General features: G+C 34.2%; 1 protein-coding gene across 1 annotated transcript in view; it reads right to left on the bottom strand.

The window, feature by feature from the left end:
* LOC103508656 overlaps positions 1 to 22316 on the bottom strand; it is a 50169-nt gene that overhangs the window by 14689 nt on the left and 13164 nt on the right. The window contains exon 2 of the mRNA XM_026823201.1: positions 4614 to 4679. Coding sequence (XP_026679002.1) covers positions 4614 to 4661 — 48 coding nt within the window. The 5' untranslated portion in view covers positions 4662 to 4679. The remainder of the gene's footprint in view (positions 1 to 4613; positions 4680 to 22316) is intronic.

Raw genomic sequence — 22316 nt, 5'->3', positions numbered from 1 at the left:
TTAACTAGTAGTTAATGTAGTCATGCGTGTGCTGATAGGGTGGATCCTGGAGTTAACAATAGCTGATTAAACATTCAAACACCCTTTGTTAGCTATATCTTTTTGTTTCAGATTACTCGTACTTCCCAAGTGTTAAATATTATTAAATCCTTTGGTTAACTTAACCATCGGATTGTGAACCCGGGCATCAGTTTGTTTATTTTCAGAATTCATTTGAACTTCGATATTTGAACCGGTTTGATTAGGTCTTTTCATAGCGAGTTTATTTATGTTGCATCTCCGTACAATGGTGCATAGTGCAGGAGATTGATGTAATCCAGTGTCATCAATATTCTAGACATGAGGTCTATTGCTATCTTCCAATATTTGCTTCATCCTCACCTTGTCTACTATCTCTCTCGGTATAATCCGTTTGGAAAGTGACATTGAGAAAGACCTTGTATTACTAATACTCGTCTCTCCAATATACAAAACATACTGATCAACTGAAATACTGATATGGATGTATTTCTATAGCGTATCACTGAGTAAAATTATTATCATTACATAATTCATTGTTTGGAAGAAAATAATTTCGTCCATATTTGTTGTTAATAAAAGAGTTTTTATTATTGGTAATCCTTGTTAACTGAAAGCTCTTTTGAAAGACTATGACAAAACTTGATGTTTCTACAGTATGTATCGTGCTTGGGAAGGTATCAATAAAATATAATTACATTAATTACGGTCCTTGCTTGATTTGTGTATCTGTCTTCGGTATGTGGGTATTGTAGATTTGCTGGCGCAAACAGCGCTGGTGAGAGAGAGAGAGAGAGGGGGGGGGGGGGGGGGGGGGGAGGGAGAGAAGAGGAGTTTTTTCCAGTGGATGTGCCAATTTACCAAAATAATCCAAGGGAGAGAGAGACAAATGGAGAGTTATTGGATCTTTTTGGTGGTGTCCCAGTGAGTACGTACCCTATTTTTCATAGGTATAAAATATAGAGAAGATCATAAGAAAAGACAATATTTTATAAACAGGCCAAGGGTCAATAAAAATAAAAAAATAAAAAAATAAAAAATAAAACTTGCTTATTCATTATTCATATTAAGATTATTAAAGCCGGTGCCTTCACGGCAATAGTAACACATATTATGAGAATACACCTAGGTAGGCAGTGTAGGTACCTATTTACTAATTGTTTGCAAGATTTATTCTTCTAGTCTGCTTTGAACTCTAACGTTGGATACAGGTACCCGCCTATCCATATGTCTATCAAAAATCATAGGTACCTCACCCGTACTATGTGCTCAATGAAGTGTGGACTAATCTCAATGTCTGTTAGAGAGGGGGCAACATAGCTTCCTCAGTCCTCCTGTCCATATTTGAGGACAGAAAAAAACACAAACCCGACCCAAAGTTGTGACATTCATTAGAAATTAATATATTAGTTGGAATCTAATTATAATTGTTTATACAATAGCCCATCCCTAAAGGGATAGCTGAAATACCGTTTTTCATCCTGTGGAGCAAAATATTCCGGCAGTCCTTCTCCGACCAACAAATCTGACCACTGCTAACCTTATGCTGGATAACCTTACGATGGTTAACTATCTGGCTGGAGATCTTAAACAGGGAGCAGACAGTGTCTTGCTGTAGGACTATGAATGGGGATCAGAGCGGCCAAACCATAACCAGCCTAGCTGGAGGTTTTAAAGGGTTTATCATGCTCAAAAGAAAAGCACAGGTCCCCAAATAATCTTGGCTAGGGACCAACAAGCCCCCTCAGTGCAGCTACGCCGCTAAAACAACGATAGGTATTGAAATCATATTGAAGTTTGAAGAGGAGTAATATTGAGAAAGTATCAGGTTCACTGTCTGATATTTTTTAACCAACATATCTAGTGGTTAAATTTGATATCTTAAGTCATCAAACTTCTGAAAAGCTAGAAAGCCAAGGAAGAGCTAAGACTTTTGTGCTAGTTTTATCGATGTCTCTCATGTGTAGCTAAACCAGGTAGAATATAATTTGTACAACTAGATTACGTTTAGAGGATAACACACAAAGAACAGAAAATCCAGTGTCGCTCCATATAACGCTTCAATTATTATTGGTTTTACATTCTGCTGCAGCTTTATAAAGATATGTAACATACAATGAAAATAATGAAATACCTGCAAAACAATACCTTGTGGCCAGTAATAAATATAATTTTCCGCGTCTAAGGAAAGCAATTTCATACAACCAATCTCTACCTTCTTCTCTTTGTCTGCTATAGTCGAACAGCGTGCTTTTTTCTCTACCAGGAAGGAAAAAATATAGAAATATAAATAGATCTGCTCAATAGAAAATTATTTAATGTATAACTCTTTACTCGAGGCAAAATTGATATTATTCTGACTTGTATGTGTTATGTAGAGTAGAATACAGATTGTGAACTTATTCCACCTATTGGTACTGCTATAGCACAACCAAGAGCTTAGAATTTTTCCAAGGCAATCTGGAGGTTAAGTGCAGTTGAAATTTTCGTAGTTTTATATCTGTGCATGTGGATTACCTATGGAGAATACAGGTTCTTTAAAATCTAGTGTACAATATGTCTGCTACTCACGAGTAGTTTACTTGGGGTTCAGTTTTGGAATGAGTTGCTGATTTATTATTACTTACTCACTTACTTTTTGTGTCGGCTCAAGACATTGTTGGATTTGTTAGCACCACATCTATTTACATTAAAATTGTCGGCCAAGAATCACTTTTTTAGTACCTAACCTAGGTTACGTTGGTAAGGCCATTGAAGTTTTCACGTATGGTGGAAATCTTGTCTTTTCCTCAACCCAGTAGTTCAGAGGAATATCATTCAAACAGCAGACACATTGCGATCCAATTTGCTCGTACATGTTGGAATTTTCTTTCAATGGGAGTACAAAATTCCTTGTTTTCTTCACTTTTACCTTTAATGATAGACTCTTGAGTGAAACGTGACAAGACGAGGTTATTGCCTGAGGCAGTTTCTACCACTTAACCCTTATAGCTTTATTATTATAATACATGTTCAAATGTTCAAAAAATTTGGATACATTCGTAATTCTACACCTTAATTAGAATGGAACCCACATCCTCCTGTTTACAGGCGAGTGTCTCAACCACTACGCCACCAAAGGGAGGTATTTATGTGACTTTTACCTCGACTCTTTCCTCCATGGACAACATTTCATGTGAAATACCCTGAACTCTCAACTAGTATCTACACCGAATTCCTAATATTTATATAGATAGTTATCTATTCATAGGTATTTCTTTTTGTTTGGTGTAGGTATACCGTTCAATACTGGTTTGAAAGTCGTGTTATTTGCATTAAGACTTATACTAATATTTCTTTCAGATGTAAAAATTCACCGAATTCTTTTTACATAATTCGTAATTGCTCGTCCATTCCATGAACTTGTTATTATGAAATTTTCAACTGGGTTTGTATATGGCTTTAGTATACTTATTTGGTAAGTTGGTAGGGATTCCTTCTTTGTTTTAGAATACCTGTATTGTCTTACGTTTTCGTGTTCGGGCTTATTAGAATTTAGATTTGTAATCTGTGGGTCCATAGACTTGGGTGAGTTCATAGAATTGACCATTTTCCAATGGTTTCAAAATGCCTACTGTGAGTACCTACTCTCAATATTTTGAGTAAATAAAAAGTAAGATGAACTGAGGAATAAATTTTCATTTAGATACTAAAAATTTGTAGTGACTCAGTTGTATTAATTCAATTGCGATTTAAGCGTTAGACATTTTTCTCGGAAAGTGAAATAATTGACATGAATCAATGTGAGTATTTTCAGAATGAATGTTCTAATATCCTTCCCGTATTTGGTAGTGAATGTGATACAGATTCACATGAGTGTGTCCTAGCGATTCATTGAGATACTTTGGAAATGGCTTAATTTCATCGAAATTATTGAATGGGCTTTTTTTGTCAGAGACATTTATATCTGTATGACTCAGAGACTTATTTTTGTGCCATTACGTGTCTGGTTGCATCCTCTGTCGATACTCTTTCTTTGAATCAGTGAATGAATCTCTTGAAAAGGTGTTAGCCATTAATGCTGCAACCTTTTTTTAGAATCAAGAGATTATGACCGCTTTTGGGTTAACTATACATTTTGGGTTATACACTTTAGTTAATCCTTTTTTATGCTTAAAACGATCGGTAATCTTGTTATAAATTCACTCTTTAGGCCATGATTGTATTCATCAATACCTGCAACTAATACTACTTATGCCTACAACTAAACTTATAGCTTACATCAAGTCCTTTTATGGTTAGAATACTGGATGAGTAAGAAACAACATGAAAGTTGAGTCTCGAGTATGATTTGATTAAAGCTTTAGTAGAACCTAGACCTACTTCCATTTGTGTTTAAATACTTAGGACCGATACCTGCTTAGGACTGATTCTTTGGGACAAGAAAAAGGTAGAAATCTCGTTTTTTGATTGAGAAATTGCTCAATCGAAACACGTTTAATTTACAGACTTTGAGAGCTTCCTCTGGACTATCATTTGGACAGATCTCTTGATTAAAATGGTCCCATGTGTTTCCATTTCGCTAAATAAAAACGCAGAATTTTGTAAAAACTTACAGTTAAAATTACATCGAATTTTCCACTCCTGTGTTTCAAATCGACCATCTTCAAACCATAACTAACCTGAAACAAAAGAATGTAAAAAAGAAAAATAAAGATCTATTCAATTATTCATAGCCGTAGACAATAGAAATGAAGAAGTGATCAAAGTACATGTAATAGAGAAAATCATTTTATTAACTTCGCACATGCAAGGAATCAATAAAGAAAGGAGGGAACTTCAAAGATACAAGGAAATTTTTCTATTTAAAAGTTGAAAACAATTAAGCTGAAACCATAACTTACCAACTTCACACAGGTAGCCACTTAAAACACTATTCTATATGTCACACGTAATAGTTATGTTAGAACGGTTGGGCAGTAAGTTATCCGAGTTTCAAATTTATTGTACCACCTGGGGGCAGTCATGTACCATATTGACACGCGAATGATATCATCTGGAGTAACACAATGGTCATCACATGGTGTACAGATCACAACATCCGGCTCTATCTGTGAGAAGGAGGAGTTCAGATGTTATCGCAATACCTGAGATGTCACACGTAATAGTTATGTTAGAACGGTTGGGCAGTAAGTTATCCGAGTTTCAAATTTATTGTACCACCTGGGGGCAGTCATGTAACATATTGACACGCGAATGATATCATCTGGAGTAACACAATGGTCATCACATGGTGTACAGATCACAACATCCGACTCTATCTGTGAGAAGGAGGAGTTCAGATGTTATCGCAATACCTGATGAACATCTGAAGTATTCCGAAGAATTATTGAGATTTTACGTCCAAGTTCAGTGATTCAAATGATGATGTTCATTCATCACTTCATCAGAGCCGGGAGTCTTCAAGCCAAGTGTTCATGGAACATCACAAATCAAGTTCAAGACACTTTTACCTTTAATGATAGACTCTTGAGTGAAACGTGACAAGACGAGGTTATTGCCTGAGGCAGTTTCTACCACTTAACCCTTATACCACTTTATTATTATAATACAGGTTCAAATGTTCAAAAAATTTGGATACATTCGTAATTCTACACCTTAATTAGAATGGAACCCACACCCTCCTGATTACCAGGCGAGTGTCTCGTGTCAATATATTCACCAAAAGCCAAAACATCTCAACAGATTTCAAGTTTCATTGCATCAATACTGAAATATTCTAACAGCAACATTGACGGATACAAGATACAAGTGTTTAGCAAAACACGTGTGTCTACTTAACCGTATGAACAACAGCACACAATCTGGCTTGGTAAATGTCAAGCTTTTACGATTTTTTAATAGGAATTTAGGTGCTAAAAATAATACCAATAAAAGGAAGTTGTAAAGTGATTTGCCAATTGCAATAAGTAGAATTAGAATTACTTAAAGAATCAATCAAACACGTATGCAGCAAGTACCAAGGGTCATTATAGGCACACCTTAGCATTTAAAGTGCGAGGCATAAAACGTAACTTTTCCTTTTATTTACCTACGTAGATAAATAGGAATACAATTGATTTCGAAACGATTTTCTTTCCACCTGTGTAGCCTTGAACAAATGAAAACACTTTTCTTGTATCTGATAGTGTCAATTGAAAATTTATTTGAAACTCTCGGTCTATTGCCAACGCCTTTTTTTCTTATTTATATTTGATTGTTCCTATTTCTGGTCTTGAAAATGTCTTGTTTCTAGATCAGTTATCATTTTTGCTATACCTATCCTACATAGTTAATCTAACGTGATAGTTGAGCAATTACTAAACCATAAAGTGAATCATTATGTACCTACCCACCAAGGGTACCTACATACCTATGTAAATTTCATCTATTCTCGTACATTTAAATTTTCTTTGATTTTCCTTTCACTTTGTACGTTTTTAGATCTGCAAGTGTACCTAAGTGGTTCGTTATTTTCTCTCCATTTACGTAAATTTCCTGTCAGAATTCTTAAATTATGACCCATGAGCATAGCTGAAGGTTGTAATTTCATGTGACCAGTGTCCATTACTCATATCTTTCCCATTTAAGTATAAATGGTACCTGCTTCTTTTCTACTAATTCTACTTCGTATAGGTTGCTTGTTGCTATAAATAGGTATTGAGAAATATGGATTTGAATTGGATAGTGATTTACAACTTTTAAATGCAATATATCTAAATGACAATATCTAGGTAGAGCACCTTAGCATTAACAAGAGAGATTAGGTACTCTATTTTAATTACAAATTTTCAAAGTACAATCTTGTGAATCTCGTTTCTTCTTAGAAGATAAAAAGTTTATTCACTGCAAAATATCTTGCACGGGCGGTAAAGTGGGATGCTCTGAGCATGCGTAGGATTTCAACATGAACTCATACATCTAATCAAATAGGAAATCTCTTCTTGGCGGCGAAAGTGTACCTGCTTGAATACCGTCTTCTACAGTTTTTGCCTTGTATACAATTAGGTGTCAAAAAGTGAAGTAAAATATCCCAGCTCTATAAAATTATAAAGTTTTATTAGAGTTCTTCAAACTTATACCATTACATTTATATTCAAAAAAGTAAAAAAAAAAATCCATTCTTTATGATGCGTTGTAACAAATACCCAACAATGTAACAATGCCTACATTGTTATATCCTAGCTTTATGCTTTAGACTAGAAATAATAAACCGAATAGAGCCGGAAACGGTCTATTGCAAATTTTTATCTCTTTAAAAAATAGTCAAATCGTTCAACCTTGAGCCACAAGGTAACTCAAGTACTACTCAAGTTTGGGAGAGGTGTGTAACTTACGAGTATTATGACAATAGGGAGTAGACCAGACTCAGCATAAGTTATAACAGTTATTACCTATGATGTCAGGATTAAAAATACCAAGTTCAACCGTATCAAATATCAAACTTATAGTTTTTATCTCTTTAAAAAATAGTCAAATCGTTCAACCTTGAGCCACAAGGTAACTCAAGTACTACTCAAGTTTGGGAGAGGTGTGTAAGTTACGAGTATTATGACAATAGGGAGTAGACCAGACTCAGCATAAGTTATAACAGTTATTACCTATGATGTCAGGATTGAAAATACCAAGTTCAACCGTATCAAATATCAAACTTATATCTTACATCAATACTTGACATTGATATTATACATTTTGGTATAATCGTACCTAACGAACCACATCCTTCGTCCAAAATTTAAATAAATAAAGTCGACCAGGGTAACTGCAGGAACTCGGGTGATAAAAAAAGGGTTCAGATTTCAACCCGCGTCCCCTCGCTTAACAGATGAGGACCTTAACCATTATGCTACCGAAGATAAAATCTTTAGGAGGGCTTAAAAATGTACATCACTACACCTAAGGGTTAATCTGGAGTTATTGGTATCAATATGCATTATCAGAAGTTGTCTCTTAGGATTTATTTCATTTGAAGTAATGGTAGAGTACAAGGGCAAATTATAAGGAATTTTAAATGAGTAAAAATATAGGTACTCTTTTCACAAGACTCGTATGAGAATATTATGTTAGTGATTATGTTCCTTGCTTTGGGACGAAAAAATCTCATGGTAGTGTTTTGATAAAAATTTACCAGAAATATTGGAGGATTTTAGGGGGTATCAGTTAGCAACGATGGAAATGGTAGCAGTCAATGATCGGAAGCCACACATTATGAAAATTTCATTATTTTTTCCCAAGTGTTCAATATATAGTGTGTTTTTTTTTTAAATTTAATATTATTAATTAGGTATCATTTAATTTGAGCATCTTAAGAACTGCAAGGAGTCCTCCAAGTCAGAAGGGATCTTCTTTTGATGAAATAGAAAACCAAAGTTTCATGTATGAATTCGAAGAATGTTAACCACTGTACAGACCAACTACTAGTATAACAACATTGGTCACTAGAAGGTATGCGAAAAAGGATAATAGGTAAAAGGATACTCGTAAGATAGGTAACACAGCATGTAGAACTACTTATCTATTTGTTTACTCCTTATCTGTGAGCGAAGACAAATTGACTAATTTACAATGACTTTTACTATTATGTATGTTGTAAGTTACATCCAAACCAGCAATAAGTCACTCCTTATGCTACGTATATCTATGTTCTAAAACATTTTGAAATTTCTAGTCCCACTTGTAATCCCCATGTAGAATTATTTGTACAAGCTTTAGATTAAGACCACGACACCAAATCGAATTATTTTAAACCATTAAATTCGAGTGTCATTTTATCCAAATGATTGATAGTTGGGGGTTTTCGATGTGAAATATGAGATAACTAAAAGAGTATTTTTAAATTTAATATTGAAGGCGGTTTCAACTTCAACAAAGGTGTTAGACATTGGAGATAACGGATTTAGAAAAAGAATCCTCATGTGCTCCTAAATATTCTCTTTTTCCATAAAAAAAATCAGGCTTGGGTTTTGTAAATGCTGGCAAAATCCCTCCAAAGGGTGAGTACCTCAGAACAAACATACCATATCTATTTAATCCTGTTTCGCACAACTGTATTCTACAGCCAGTGCAGCTCCAACGACAAACTTTCAAAGACAACACATAGAGATTGCTGATGCTGAAATAAAGACAATAGACCTGAAACGGATGCTGAAATACCGCGAACGTGGGGGGTACTGTAGTTGGCCTCCACGAAGACCGTACACATACTCAGTTATGCGAGGTTCATTTGTTTTTCACGAAACGGTTCGGAATGCAATCCGAAAAATCCGTAGAAAAAATTCCCATCGTAACCACGGATTGACAATGTGTGACCACATCAATCATTACCTTATCTCTTGTTGGGAGAAGTACGGTATTCCTTAGATTTCGCGTAGTTTCACATCCACTTAACGTTCCATGAGTGTTATGTGTTAACCTGTTTACCTATACAAAGAAATGAAGCCGCAGCCGCTTCGTGGTCAATTTTCGGACACTAAATTTCAGCAATGAGAAGAGAGGCGTGTATAATGGGAGCCATCAAGTACCACACTGCTCATTGCTCAATTAAGCATATTCCTTTAAGATGATCCTAAATCCCTTCAAGTTTATCCTTATACTTAAAGGATTTTAACTTTTATACAAAAAAAGCCAACATCCAAGCTGACCACTTCATCACGAAGACTTTATTGTACGTAGTATCTAGGTACGTTTTTATTTCAACATAGGTAAGTCATAAGAATTCCACATGTATTTGAACTTACTCATGGTTTACCAATACTGTGTAGGTTTGTAGGTAAATGATGTTCAATGTTCATGCTACGAGCAGATTAACTGTGGTACTTGACATTGATATTATACATCCTCAGTGTAATAATTTATTCGTGTAAATAGAAAACTTCCGAGACAGAAGGTCTAGCAGATATGTTAACGTTAAACGCATGTACATCTTCTGATTACGTAAAGTAATTCATAGTCAGTACCTTCGTATATGTATAATATATGTCTAAGCAATGAGATATAGGTATTCAGGTACCTATTAGCTCTATTATTATTGACTTTAGAACCTTCTTATAGTTTAAATAAACTATTAAGAGTACTTCATTATAGTTTCAATAGGGCTCGTATTTTCCTTGCTTGGAAAATTCTCTTCTGTATGGTACATTATCTTAAAATTTTGGGAGCTCCGCAATGGTGGTATTAGGTAGGTACCGAAATTGGAAAATTTCTTTTATGTAGGACCTCGCTATGACTCGAACCACCAACTTTCAGATCCGAAGTCCACCGTGCATTTCAGGTTCAAAATACCTTGTTCAGACCAAGGTGTAAACGAAACGAACTACATATCAACTATCTATCCTCCTAGGGATGCATAAAAATAATATAATCATAAAAAGTTATATCTATAGATTTGGGAAGGTATCAATAAAATATAATTACATTAATTACGGTCCTTGCTTGATTTGTGTATCTGTCTTCGGTATGTGGGTATTGTAGATTTCATGAGTGCTGGCGCAAACAGCGTTGAATATTACAAAACCATTTGTAAACTGGCAAAGTCAAGAACTCTCAGGTTATCGACATGTATTGCATATTTCTCAAGTTTTTCTCTTCACGGTGTACAAAGCCACCTCGATGTGTATCTCTACATCAGCCAGCAGCCAGCATAGAAAAGTATCTTGGCTACCTACTCTCCTACCTACACACATTAGCTCGGTAGCCAACTCCAAACTGACTCATCTGAACTTCATGAACTCATCTCAACATCAATATAGCTTACGGTAACTTTACTCCTTCTTTATTAGCATCACATGCAGATATTCAAGATAACATGGAAGATATTATACGGATAGTGGTTATTTTACTGTTTTCTATTGTTTTTTTATTGGTACAATACAAATTACAATGAAACTGAACCGATATATTCTGTTACTTCGCTAGTATGTTAGAACAATAAAGTTGAATAGGGAGGATAGATAATGGATACCAAACAGAAGATACCTATACGTTTCTATGATACTTGCTATAATAGCTATTATCAAGTAGATAGACATATTTCTAATTTACATGAAATACTCCTATGGGCATTAAAAAATTGATGAAATCTGATTTGCTGAATTTCAAGCTCGTGCTTCTAATTCTATTTTGATCAATCAACTTGATGAGAATTTGAATGACAATCCGAGGATACTCAGATTACATGGAATCATGGATTACAATATGTAAGTAGGGTAAAAACAAAGTAGATACATTCTATAAACTCTGTGCGAGTCCAGACAACACACGGCTTGTAAATTCTCAATATTGTAAGTTAGTAAAATATCAGAAATAATTGCCGACAATAGTACTAATAATAATAAAAATGAACAAACTATAAATAATAATGAAATAAGTCTTCACCTCGTAACAAAACAGTATGCAAGGCGATTCATTCTTGTTGTATTAAATTTTCAAAGCTCCGACCTAGAGTTTACAGTTCAGAGTTAAAGTCAAACTAGAAATACCTTTACCTCTCAGCCCATGTCTATATTTCATACATTTTCTATCACATGCAATGTTGTAAAACTGTTTGATCCGAGCATAAAGTTTTTCTTATTTACACAAACTAGTGTTTATTTACAGCAACTTTATCAAGTCACACTTCATACAGGTTGAGGTACAATAGTGCATGATGTCATGTGATAAATAAAATAACTGTCATATATCTCATAATAATACAGAACTGTTATTTATGAGAGTTACAAGGTGCTTGTTGAATTTTATCAACAACTGTTTAAACTCAATAATATATATTTCGTAAGATCTGTTTCCACGATAGGAAAAGACTAACCCTTGTTGTGATTTACTGATTTGCCTACTCTGTATACTGCATAAAGTATACATGTAATATATTTCATTCGGCTTTTATATTCTACTGTCTCATTCATGGAATAAGGATAAATTGGTTAGTGGTCTGTTCCCTACACGTAGGTGTATACTGTACAATGCACCTATAAATGTAGTGTTTGTGCACAATACAGCATACAGCTCGTTCTCTTGGCTCTAATGTGTAGTGTGTAGGTATTTATTGAGCAAAGAATTCTAGATAACTTTAATGAAAAACTTGGCCAATGTGTTGATACACTAATACACCTTAGCTTTAGCCAATATATTTTCAACATCACCACACAAAAACACAATGATGTTTATAATCCAACCACCCATAATTTTATTAACAATGTTTTTCAAGCCATAAAATGTATGCGCTTTTATGTAGATAACTTCGAACTCAAATGGGTGCAAAAACTCTCAGGACATTTATTTCAGGCCATCTAACTCTTATTAAGAAAGTTATCTGCATTATTAAAATCACAGATTCTTTTTAATTTTATATTATGTTTGTGCAAAGATATAATAAATACCTACCTTTACAAAGAATCTACATCTTGTTATGCAAGATATTCCACAGTTTTTTCTTTTTAAGCAATAATTATTGATTCTAGGAAAAACTCGGAGTAAAATTGATTTTATCTTTGTTTATTTATTGAATAGATGTATTTTCACTATGTCCGAGTATGTACCTACTTAGAAGATATAGTGGCATAATTATTTTGGACTCAAATCAGTAGGTATATGCGAGTAAATGCTTCTAGGATAGAAAGATGTAGATTATAAAATAAATTCTACCAACCAAGTTTTTTTTCTAATTTATTTCTTGTGAAACTTGCATTATTTCTACTAATCCCAATTTTAGTTAACCAATGTAACATGTTTTTAATTAATTTATTTATTTTCAGTTTGTACCAGATTACAAGAGTTCTTTTTTAGCTCTTTTTCCCCTTTTGCAATAAGCATCTACCCATCAAATAACAGGGTTTTTATTTTATTCTTGAAGATGTTCTTGAAGATTATATGACTTTTACGACCTAAAATTAAATGATATTTAGGAGTGAAAAGATAATAATGGCCCTCCATAAAACCCTCGCTAATTGGAGTAAGATTCCAGGAGCAAAATGAAACTTTTTTGAAGCCATTTCCTGCTAAATTGATATTTGATACCAATACCTATAAAGTCCGAAATTATCTGGATACAACATTCTTCATATCTGATACCTCTGGAAGGATTTCAAGCCGACAGGTTAAATATTCTTCTAAATATGCTAAAAGACAAAAAGAGTCATAAAATTCGATAATAAAATCTGATTGAGACAATTTTTATCATAAAAAAGAGCAGTAAAAAATCGAATTAATTTATTTTATTAATTTTTGTGCGAGAAATAAGAACGGTGCTTTATTTTTATAGTCCGCTGTAATTTTGTAACAAAAATCTATTAATTTCAAAGGAAAACAATTTTCACTAGCTTGCTACATAGGCAAGAAGCTATACCTTCCTAAAGAATATAATCTCCCGAAAGAATATAGTAAACTTTTATTTTGAAAATAATTAGTGAACTTTTAAATGTTTTATTCTGAATAGGAACTTGGGTATCTATGCTCATAGTAAGTAAAAAAAGAACATTTTATGGCTACTTATCTTTATCAAGTACTTCTCCGTTTTGCTAAGTTGAACTTATACAGGGACCCAAACCACAAGAAAAAATAATTTCAGACAGACTATTGGTGTGAAGACTTTTCTGTCGATCTCATTTCTGCAGTGATTTTACTTCTCTTCGACAGTAAAATAATACGACCAACAACATATGATTTTAAATACCTGATATATAATGATTAAGTTTGTGATATTTTTTTTTCGACTTTGAACACCCTATATAAACATGTCCGTAGATGCGGCTTTCATTGAAATCAAAGGTACCTTATACATACTACATAATGTGCTCGTATCTTTTTACTGCAAAGCTTATACTTTTGTTCCCATCATTGTAACCGGTGAGACCATTAGAAGTAAAGTTCTGCGAATATCTATCTGGTCTCTATTCTCTCTACATATTAAACACTTTGGAATCTCATTCCCAAGTTAAAGTAGACTCGTATTGGCCTCCTAGGATACCGCCCGGGCAGATTCCATTACAAAATTTTCATGGCTTAGGAGGAAATTTGTAAACCGTGTTGATAAAATCGAGGTTTTAAAATTTCCATCACTTACCAGCCATATGCTTGGTGGTATAAATTTAAATAGACCATATTAGCCCCTACCTACTACATCTTCTTTGAATTTTACGAGTACAATCAAAGTCACTATGAAAATATACTGAAAGCTTCAAGTTTAAAAGTATGGGAACTCCAAGCCTCAAGAAAATTTTACAATCTAATGTTATAAAAGGTTCAGAAAGTCAGAAATCTACATTTTACACAGAAGTACCTTCTTAGGTACCAACGATAGTTAGGAGTAACACTATAACACGGCATACTAAATAGCACTGCAGCCACCTTAACGATTTATTTAGCTAGTAATCTATTATCTATTACAAACAAAACATTACAAGAGTATCAAGAATATAAAAAGGTATTTAATTGAATCTCGCAACATATACATGCACCAGTATACAGAATCAACACGTTGGAGTCCAAATGATTTTCAAGCTTGAAAAAATCAAGTTGCAATTGCTGCAATAAACTTCTTCATACTCGTAATAGGTACCTATGTATAACTTCATTTAGAAACTCGAAAAATACACCTATAACAGCTAAAGATATTTGAAAACTATTTTTAAAAAAAAAAAAAAAAAAAAAAAAAAAAAAAAAAAAATGTTACATCATCTGTAAATATACCTAAATTTGTTACATTTCCACGCAACTAGAAATATTATGCCAGGATGGGGTATTGAGAGGTTAAGACTCACCAAAGAAGCATGGGGAGTTTGCAGACATAAAACTTATAACATTTATAACTATTGAACTAAAGTGACCATTAATTTTGCACTACTAAATAAATATAACTTTTAACATAATTTTTCTGCGAAGATCAAAGTTCAATAGCATTCAGACTGTTTTATAGTATTCGCAACTATCAGGCTCTATTGAGACCTATTACATGATCAGAAGTATCAGAGCAATCAAAGAATAAAACTTTTCAACAAGAACGAAGAACTATTCTTGGTTATGTAAAGGACTTTGTATGTTCTTAGTGTTGCTTTGTAATAGTGATAGCTACTAAAGATAATAAAACTAGTAGATTATTAAACCATTTTCACTCGGGTATCCACCACGAAGTGATTTTGACATCTCCACCAAAGAATCAATTTGAGATCTCCACAAAAACTAAAAGCCTCTGGAAAGTCAATGTGTCATTTCCGAGGTAAAATGGAAATTTAGCATCTCCACTAAAAATACTATGAGGTAAACTAACAAGAGAGTGTTGAAGTAGGTAGGTCCATTCCAGGTTCTTCTTCAACAATCACAAGATATGTACCTAGTTATACTTACCAGTTTACAATGGGAACATTTGGATGTTTTCAAATTTTGTTTCCACCAAGCTGGACAATATGCTCTTACCTGAAATCAGAAAATAAGAAAAGGAAATTAGGACAATGCTCAGAGAAAGCAATACAAAATTTACCAAATACCTATTCATGAAATGTTAGCTATTTCTTAAATAAGAGTTATAAAGGTAGTTTCGTAGATACGAGTACTTTTATGAAAATATTCGCGTTGTCGTATGTAAGAGTGTAATAAAAATGCTACATTTCTCGCTTGTGAACTCAAGACAGTCGTACCCATAGCTATCTGAGATCTAAAATGAACTGTCCTGAACTTGTAATGACAACAAGGATCATAAATATCATACTTTATAACAAGCTGAGGATCATCTTATGATTCTTGTACAATGCAAGTGTCACACCAGGAGGTAACCCATTGTTTAACATCTCATTAAAATACCAAAAAGATTAGATTCTTAGCCTCGCGGGTTGGTTAATCACGCCGAGATTAATCAAATAAAGATTTATATGGGTTTTATTTCATTTGGAACGTTAACTTCGGGTCTTTGCTCCCGGTGCACTTTTGGCCTTCTCATCTTCGTTGGCCTCTTTGGTTCCAAAGTCATCAATAGAAGAACTAAGAAATCAATTCAATGAATTAAATAAATTCTAACACGATTCCTAGAGTAGAAGATCCTTTTTCAATGATTTTCGATTATTTTTTTCTCTATTTCTGGCAGGCTCATTCTGGCAGGATAAACAAGGTATATTCTATTCTATTCTATTCTATTTCATTACTATGAACCAACCCAAAGGAAAACGAAAAATATAAATAGTAGAGAGAAAAAGAAAAATATCTGTGTAAAAATTTGGAGCTGCTACTTTCGGGTGCTAACACGGCATATTGGTAGACTTTTTTTTTCTTCCAACGGTCTCTCCTAAGACTCTGAAGAGGTTTAATCGCATGTCGACATTTGAACTGTATACTTCATTGAGAAGGTATCATTGTTCGTCAGATTATAATAGCATCTAATAACGGATCAGCTCTTTTATTTCACCAGAACAGGCGAAATGATATTTTAGAAGCCATAGGTTTCATGTATTGTGTATTGTACGAGGGCATAACTTTGATTGGATTCAGGATATAGGTAATAAGTTGTATCAATATGGTTTTGGTACCTATACCCATAGCTATGCTCTCTATTTTTGGTGAACTCATTGCTTATGTAGGTACCTAATGGAGAAATTTATTAGCCAAGTCCATCACACTTCATGACTTTAATGAATTTCCAAATGAAAACGAGTTTTTTTATCTATAGTTTTTAGAACATATCTACTTGTACCTAATCCTGTAATGGAATGACCACAAATGTACGCTTAGTGAAGACACACGTAAATATTGGAAGCTATAATGCAGGTAAAACCTTCTTACACTATTACACAACACAGCAAACTTGTGGGCAAGATGGGTACGTGAAAAGGAACCTCATAAATTTTACCCACAAAGTGATTTCGTCATAAATTTCAAACCCCAACTCCTGTAATTATTGTGTCCGCACATTTAAGTTGGCCAAATTTATTGCCACAAAAAAAAACTCAAGTTGCATAATGCCCAAACTTCAGGTCCAATAATTATTTTATCCATCATAAAATATGAAGAGTAATTTTGCTCCTCTCTTTTTTTCCAAAAAAATTAGTTGTCCATATAATGTCTTGAAGTTTCGGACTCTAAAATTTATTGCGAAAAAAAAGGTAAACTTAAACAATACCCAAAACTTTTGACCAAATAACATACACAGAGAGCTTGAAGGTTATTTTATTTATACTGATAATATTGAAGGGTTCAGACTCCAGACAACACCTCTATAATTATATTAGGGTACAAAACACACATTCAGGGTGGGTTTCCCAACATTAAAAACTCTGGAAATTGTACCGAAAAGAATAGGTCTCAGTACCCTCAGCAATTTATTGACAAGATCTAATTAAAATCAAAACCAGTGTTTTCAAGACACACTATATGTAGCAAAAAATTAGTAGGATGACCTGTACACAGACAAAATCATAGCTTCAGGATTAAATAACAAGCGAAACACATTCTTGTTCATTGTTCTACAAAGATTTTTTTCTCCTGAAAAGAAAATTGAATGCCTAGAGATATTTATATTTTGTAAGTCTTGGAACTTGTAGACAGAGAAGCCATAAAGAGCGAATTTTCAGCACCTGATGATTAAATATCCACTGTATCTACTTTGCCAATAGGAAGATAGCAGGGCAAGCGGTAGGTAACTGAGGATTTTTGTGAAAAAGAACACTTTTTTTGCCAAGATATTTGTGAGAACTTGAACCGAAATTGAACTGATAAGTAACAAATTTTGCCAATTCTTCGAATTCTTTCAGACCTTCGAACGCGAAGAGTGTTCGTTCTCAAAGAACAAACATCAGAACACAGTGTCTACATGGATTTACACACGCTGTTCTAAGACTTCGATTCATGGTTTTTTTAGTATCCATAATGGGATTCAAAGGCCCAAACATAGCATTTACGGGATGACTTTTCATCAGCTCTTATGAATGAATCCTGTTTTTGGCATCTAGTTTGGACAGTTCACGAATATTCTTCTTAAATCCATACGCCACTGTGGATATCTCGATAAAAAATCTATAAACCTGTAGGTGTCCTAGCTTGTGGGTGGCGAAACTGTTACTTTTGTATTCTTTGGTTACATTACAAATTCTTTAGCACATCGAGTCACAACTTATATTCAATTTAAAACTAAGTGGTGATAATTTTTGGAGACAAACACGAGCAAATTTACGATGGTACCTAATAGGTATCAAGATTTGTTTCGTACAAGAAGTATCTGATTTTCACGCTGAAAATTGAGATAATCATTATGCAGATAGGAGGTGCCCATGGAATATAAAAGGGTAGAGATCAGCGGATCAGTAACAAATCATTGAGAGCATCATAAAATTACACAGCCTTAGCACACACGTACTGCAGATTAAAATCAAAATGATGAAAATAAGATATCTATCGTCTTGTCAGAAGGCAATAATTGCGAGTCCATATTATCCTGTAGCATGGTAATAAATTGATCATACAATAAAATTATTGAACATTATTCATAGTTGAGCTAGTAAAAAGAGTTAGAATTGAGCCAATAAACTAATTGTTGCACTTGATGAGCGTATTCTATTATTGTGATTTTAAACTACGGGAAATTCATAGTCAAAGAATACCCCGTGTATTTTATATGCAAGGAAGGAACTAATTACCTCTTCACATGACCTTCAGTCAAATTCGTTCGGTAAATCCTAACGATATTCATTCATTAAATCAGCATTACTTCATTACTACCCACATAAACATCGTATAACATATCTGTTTTGTAGCTATGTAGCGTTCTGTCCAATGTAATTGAGCGACAAGCATTTCATTATGAATGAATGAAGTTGTGAGATTAAGCATGATGTATTTTCCATGAGATATAACTTAGATTTCCGGGAGGGGGATATTTGTGCTAATTCGCTGTTCATATTTTGTAGTTTCCATCAAGCTCTGAAAGATATGTACGGGTTTATCACACACGATAGTATGAGTGCAAGTTGAGGCAAGTGTTGCGAATATGAAGTGGAATTAATCCGTACATCCCATTTTAATCTCGATGAAAAGTTAGTTTGTACATCATAGTGATATCCAACACCTACTCACGTAATCATTTGTAAAGAGCAAGAAAGTGTTAGAAGTTATAGAACTTGTTAATATCACTAAGCTGATGAGAGTTTCAGTAGATTACTGGAAACTGTCTAGAGCGTCTTTGTATCTCATAAGTTTTGGAATTACCTAGGAATACCGGTCATACGAACTGGAGATGATCGGTTTTTACTCTCCTTGTGGCCAAGTCTACAGTCATCTACTGGTTTACTAGCATTGCCTGATCAAAATGCTCTTGACAAGCAGTCTACAGTGTTTCTGAGAACTTGAACCGAAATTGAACTGATAAGTAACAAATTTTGCCAATTCTTCGAATTCTTTCAGACCTTCGAACGCGAAGAGTGTTCATTCTCAAAGAACAAACATCAGAACACGGTGTCTACATGGATTTACACACGCTGTTGTTACAAAGTAAAAAATGTTTAGGAGATGTTAGAGTCATGTAAAGTGCCATGTTACATTACATCTTATGAGTCTGTTCAATCTTACAGGTAAATGGTTTTGAAGATAGAAATGATAAGTATTTAAAACAATAACGTTGTAAATGATAGGTAAGACAACATAAAATATAAATAAACAAATAAATCTTTCTTCATTGGGAAATTGGAAAAAAGTTAAGTGTCGAAACTCTCAAAAGTAAAAGTAAGGTAGGTACCAATACCACTGACTAAAAAACTGAAAAATATGTTGGAATTTTGATTTTAAGTATAAAGAGGTAGATTTAGGCATAAAAAAAGAAAAATAGAAAGTAAAAAAAAATAATAATATTAGCGCTGAGAAAAGACATCGAGACGAGAATAAAAAATTCATCTTTCCATTTTCTGCACTGCTGAGACGAGCTATGAATATAACAATACCCAGTTATCCTATTATCCTGCCCATACTTATGTAAAAATAACTAGAAATATCTCTGGAATTTGTATTGAAAATATCTGTCGGACAGAATTGCGTACGTTTACCTATTCACGTTCGTTACAAAACGTTTCAACCATTTTATCTCGTCCAGAGGTGGATCTCTCATATCTTTGCAGTCTTTTGTCTTCTTCAGCTACTTGTAATGACTTCTTGCTACTTACTATTATTTTACGAAGCTTACAGCTTACTATTAGGAGTTACATGAGTAGGGTTACCATCAGACAAGAAATTTCAAAAGGAGGACATTTTGGCTAAAAAAGGCGGACATTTCAACCAAAAGGAGGACGCAGAAAATAATCAACACAAAAACCACCAGTACCTATAATAAGTACTTAACATGATTTTTTTTTCTTTTAATCTAAGTACAGTGTACCTAGGTATACATACCTACCACCTATTTATATACCTACTGAATGTACCTACGTACATTGTACATGCACTTGATTGCACAAAAATTAAATTCATACTTTTTAAAAGTTTGAGTCCTGACGTCCTCTTCTCAACGGAAAACGATACATTACGTAATTTAGGTTTTTGAGGCCGAAACTTCAAAAAGGCGGATATTTTGCTATATTTTAAAAAGGCGGGCGGACGGAGGACAAACGTATAAAAAGGAGGACATGTCCGCCGAAAAGCGGACATCTGGTAGGCCTATATATGAGCTCTTCTAACCATCTTACAGCTTTTCCTCAACAGACAATGATAAATTTGACGGTCTTATTCTTCTGGACTGCCGACTTTCACTCTGGTTTGAGGTACTCGAGTTTTATCCTCTCTTTGGTAAGACTCTTTGACTTTGGCCTATGATTCCTATGAACCCTTCACCACGTGCGAAGGTCGGAGTGAAGTCCTTTCAGGGAGGGCCCCAGTCAATTATCCTCACAATCCTGAGTGCACCCTGATTTCAAACTCCTTCCTAGAAACTAACAATAACTTTGTAAACCTTACTAATATTATCTTTGCAGCTTAGGAGTGGCCAAATGCTTTTGTCCACCGCCATGTAGGCGAGAAAACAAAACGGGAGTGGTCAAATCATAAAACAGATAAGTGCCGTTCAGAATTTAGTAGGTAACAAGTACCTGACATTAGTTACATAATCATACCACACCACAATACTTCAGGCCAGTAGGTATTATAAAAATGAAATTGCAGGCATGTCCCGACTAAAGACACGCCTGTGGTTTTTTGAAGTCATCTAATGTGGCTTTTTGAAGTATTCGTCCCCGAAAACACCTGAAATGTATGTTAATAGAAAATTTGTGTAATAGGAATGGATGCTTGTCACAAATGTCTTTCTCCTAATTGTTACCTAATTGCCTTAAGGAGGTTGGGTGCACACCGATTAACACCTGACGAGCCCAGACGTTCATCAAATACTTACATAGGTACAGATTATGAATGACATCACAACGCTGAAATAGGTACTACATACAGTCGTGAAGATATGAAGTGATGTGAGGAAAAAATGGATATTTCATCCATGTCTGGTACCATCCATATTGTTAATCAATGAGAAAAAAGAAATAACTCTAGGACTTTATTATGACAGACAACAGACAAACGGTATCTTTCTTTGATTCAGGAAAGAGGAATAAGTGAAATTCTTTCCCTGCAATATGTCAACCAAAGTTTTTTTTTTTTCATTTCTTTAATGATATTTATTTTACCTATTAAATAATTCTCCGAATTTCACTCTTGCCGCTGCGAGACAAACGAAGACAGCCATTCAATTAATTTTATATTGACATAAGCTTTATTTTTTATGGATACTCATTTGCCTCTGTCAAGGCTAGGATAAGGTTTTTTAAATAAGTCGGATAAATGAACAAACCTCTCGTAACAGTTAACAAGTTGCTTATGGTCACCTGCCTCGGTGGCGTAGTGGTCAAGACGCTCGCCTGGTAATCAGGCTCATTCCCGAATTCCCAATATTTCCACGAAAAGATGACTACATGACTACCTCCCGAAGTTTCTTTCTTCCTTCCACAAGACCAAAGTAGGACATCGATATTACCACTTCAATAAAAACACAACGAAAAATATACGAATAAGGGTATAATCGACTGATAGCCCCTATCATTTTATAATTTTTTTATAATTTTATTTTAATTCACGGGGGCTACCCATTATTACAGCAAGTCCCTAACTTAAAACTACGGTAAATTAAAAGTAAAAAAAAATGGGGTTAGGTGGTAGAGAACGCCTAAGGCGTTAACCTCGCCTAGTGGTTGCCTTCCACTCAAGAGTCTATTATTATTATTATTATTATGGTCGTTTTGAATTTGACATTGTGAAATTTCAGCGAAGATGCTTTC

This window comes from Diaphorina citri, unplaced genomic scaffold (genome assembly GCF_000475195.1).
Source record: "Diaphorina citri unplaced genomic scaffold, Diaci psyllid genome assembly version 1.1 scaffold420, whole genome shotgun sequence".
Classification (NCBI taxonomy): Eukaryota; Metazoa; Arthropoda; class Insecta; order Hemiptera; family Psyllidae; genus Diaphorina; species Diaphorina citri.
This window is presented reverse-complemented; position numbering and strand designations above follow the sequence as displayed.